This window comes from Kryptolebias marmoratus, linkage group LG16 (assembly GCF_001649575.2).
Source record: "Kryptolebias marmoratus isolate JLee-2015 linkage group LG16, ASM164957v2, whole genome shotgun sequence".
NCBI lineage: Eukaryota > Metazoa > Chordata > Actinopteri > Cyprinodontiformes > Rivulidae > Kryptolebias > Kryptolebias marmoratus.
In genome coordinates this window covers 607,491-610,578 of record NC_051445.1, presented here as the reverse complement: position 1 = coordinate 610,578, position 3,088 = coordinate 607,491, and the positions used below count along the sequence as shown (strand labels likewise).

At 52.3% G+C, this 3,088-nt stretch overlaps 1 protein-coding gene across 1 annotated transcript in view; it reads left to right on the top strand.

The window, feature by feature from the left end:
* Positions 1–3,088, top strand: part of LOC108251309 (semaphorin-4B) — a 13,189-nt gene that overhangs the window by 6,491 nt on the left and 3,610 nt on the right. The window contains exons 2-11 of the mRNA XM_017441560.2: positions 39–199; positions 273–335; positions 411–509; positions 613–703; positions 836–958; positions 1,751–1,878; positions 1,954–2,135; positions 2,211–2,349; positions 2,449–2,632; positions 2,710–2,825. Of these exons, the coding sequence (XP_017297049.1) occupies positions 39–199; positions 273–335; positions 411–509; positions 613–703; positions 836–958; positions 1,751–1,878; positions 1,954–2,135; positions 2,211–2,349; positions 2,449–2,632; positions 2,710–2,825 (1,286 nt within the window). The remainder of the gene's footprint in view (positions 1–38; positions 200–272; positions 336–410; positions 510–612; positions 704–835; positions 959–1,750; positions 1,879–1,953; positions 2,136–2,210; positions 2,350–2,448; positions 2,633–2,709; positions 2,826–3,088) is intronic.

Sequence of the window (3,088 nt, the reverse complement as noted above, 5' to 3'; positions counted from 1 at the left end):
GTGTGTGTGTCCCTCTGTGTGTGTGTGTGTGTGTTCAGACTCCACAGACAGACCTCTGGTCCGCCTCAGCCTCCCTGATGTTCAGAACGCCACCACCCTGTTGCTAAGCGACGATGGCTCCACCCTCTACGTCGGGGCGCGAGACGCCGTCCTCTCATTGGACGTCAGCCGGAGTGATGTCATCAGCCTGAAGAAGAAGGTGAGGAGGAGGATCGGTCAGGTGTGACGTCCTCTGATCGTTGTCGTTTCACCTCAGGTGTTGTTGTGTTCAGGTGGCGTGGAGTCCCACCGAGGGCGAGATCGACGCCTGCAAAATGAAAGTGACGAATCCTGCGGTAAATATGAGTTCATCCTAAAACTCAGGATCTGACGTGTCCAGCCGTGACGTGTCCCTCCTGTCCCATCTTCAGGTCAACTGTCTGAACTTTGTCCACGTGGTTCAACCCATAAACTCCACCCACCTCTACGCCTGCGGCAGCTACGCCTTCAACCCCCATCAGGCCTACATCGTAAGTCCTCCCAGAGCCTGAGGACGTCCAAGTGTCCCTGAGAGGACACTGAGCCCCTCTGAATGTGATCTGATTGGTCTCAGCTTCTGTTTGTCTCCTGCAGGACGTCGAGAGCTTCTCTGTGGTCCATCAGAGCGGAGCTAAAGGTCGCTGTCCGTTCAGCCCGTTTGAGAGGAGCTCTGCCGTCACCATCGGTCAGTTGGGACGTCCCTCAGATGTCCCTCAGACGTCCCTCAGATGTCTCTGCATCTCTTTAATGGGGCGAGTCGAGGCTGGATGGGAGGTTAGTCACGTTAAAAACAAATAATCTGTTGCTTCATGTGCAGACGGAGAGCTTTTTACCGCCACAACCACCGACTTCAGAGGAAATGAGCCACAGATTTCTCGATACTTCAGCAAAGATGGCCGCTCAGACGTCAACCTGGACACGTTTGTCAGCCTCCTGATTGGTGAGTGACGGCTTGAACCGTGTCACGGGGCAGTGACGAGAAAAACAAACTTCTCTGAAGCCAAACAGTTTCAGGCTTTGTTCTTTTAATAACTGGGCTCTTATTGTGAAAGTCCAGGCTCAGTCCTCTTCCTGTTCCTCTGAATCTTCCTGAACATCAAAGATGAAGGATCTGTGGGGGCGGCCATGATGGAAACATAGGAGGAAGAGAAGCATGCTGGGTAATATAGACCCAGAAGCAGCTGGTTGCCGTGGTGATTCAGGCAGAAACTCAGAGTAAAAAGTAAGCCTCAGACAAACAGTCTCTGAGGGAAAAGTTGGACATTCGGAGGTAAAATCTTCAGGATGATGAGTTCAGTCATTAAAGTCCAGCTCTCTGGTTAAACCCTGAGCTGTTGTTGCCTCAGATTTCTTTCCTGGAGGCCAAAGACGTGACGTCGTGTCAGTTTTCAGATTATACGAATCTGTGTTCGTTTAAATTAAAATACTGATGTAAGAAAACCATGAATCTGAGCCACACTGCAGGGAGGCTCTAGAAGGTGTAAAACTTTGCTTCCTCTTTTTCTCTCAGATGATTCACTTCCTCATCCTGTCATAAGATCTTTGCCGTCCTCCTTCGAACACTTTGCCCTCCTTTTGAAAGCCTCGGCTGTGGTTGGGACACCAGAGTTTCTTTGGCCCATTATTGCTTTATAATCATGTCTGAGGCCCTCAGCTGAACGCTCCGAATGCTCTCAGATCTTTTTTCTCTGCCACAACTTCCTTCACGTCTTTCTCACTTCCTGTGTTTCAGAACCAACGTTCGTGGGCTCCTCTCCGGTTCTGGATCAGCAGAAACTCTACTTCTTCTTTACCGAAGTTGGGAAAGAGTTCAGTTTTATAAACGAGCTTCGGATCCCCCGAGTGGCTCAAGTCTGCAAGGTGAGGCAGAGAGCTGAGGCTGGCGTGATGGCGGAGGGGAAATGGTTGCTGAAAGCGTGTCTGTTTGTCTCCCAGGACGACGTCGGGGGACAGAGGACTCTGCAGAAGAAGTGGACGTCCTTCGCCAAAGCTGCTCTGGTCTGTGGGAGCGGCGGAGCGCTTCCGTTTAATGTCCTGCAGGACCTGTTCACGCTCCCGCCTGCAGAGGGCAGGGACGCCTCAGAAACACAGTTTTATGGCGTCTTCACCTCCCAGTGGTGAGAAAACTCCTCACATCTGGTCTCATTAAAGAAACGAATCAGCGTCTGAACTGAGCTTTAAACCTGTTTCAGGTCCGTGCAGCCGGAGTCTGCAGTCTGCGTGTTCCGCCTGCAGGACGTCAGATCGGTCTTCAAAGGAAACTATAAAACCTTTGACCTCAACTCCCATCAGTGGAGACCAGTCCAGAACAGACAGTCCTACCTGGGACAGGTGAGGACGTCTCCTTCCTTTATCCAGAACTGGTTCTGCCGTCGTGAAACCTGCTGCTTTCCTTTCGTTTGTTCCTTAAATCCGCGGTTCCTCCGGCAGTGCGGACTGTCGGGTTCTCCAGATTCTGAGCTGCAGCAGGTGAAGAGGACGTTCCTGACCAGTCGAAGTGTGGAACCAGCCAGGCAGGTTCTGCTCTCCTCGGAGCAGAAGTACACCCGAGTGGCTGTGATGAGGACGCTAGCAGCTGATGGCAAACAGTATCACATCCTGTTCCTTCTTACGGGTGAGAAGCTCAGAATGTTTCAGGGGATTTTTTTTTGTCACCTGAAGATAAAAAGTCTGAAACTGTTTGACCTCCAGAGACCGGATTCCTCCACAAGGTGGTTCTGTTGGATCAGGGTCCACGAGTGATTGAGGAGATCCAGGTCTTCACAAAACCTCAGCTGGTCCAAAGCCTGGTCCTGTCCTCCTCCAAGGTAAACCTCACACCATCTCTGCAGACCGGGAGAGACCGGACCTCTGAGACCAGACCTCTGAGACCGGACCTCTAAGACCGGACCTCAGAGACCAGACCTCTGAGACCGGACCTCTGACTCTGGACCTCTGAGACCGGACCTCTGAGACCGGACCTCTAAGACCGGACCTCAGAGACCAGACCTCTGAGACCGGACCTCTGACTCCGGACCTCTGACTCCGGACCTGTGACTCCGGACCTGTGACTTCGGACCTCTGACTCCGG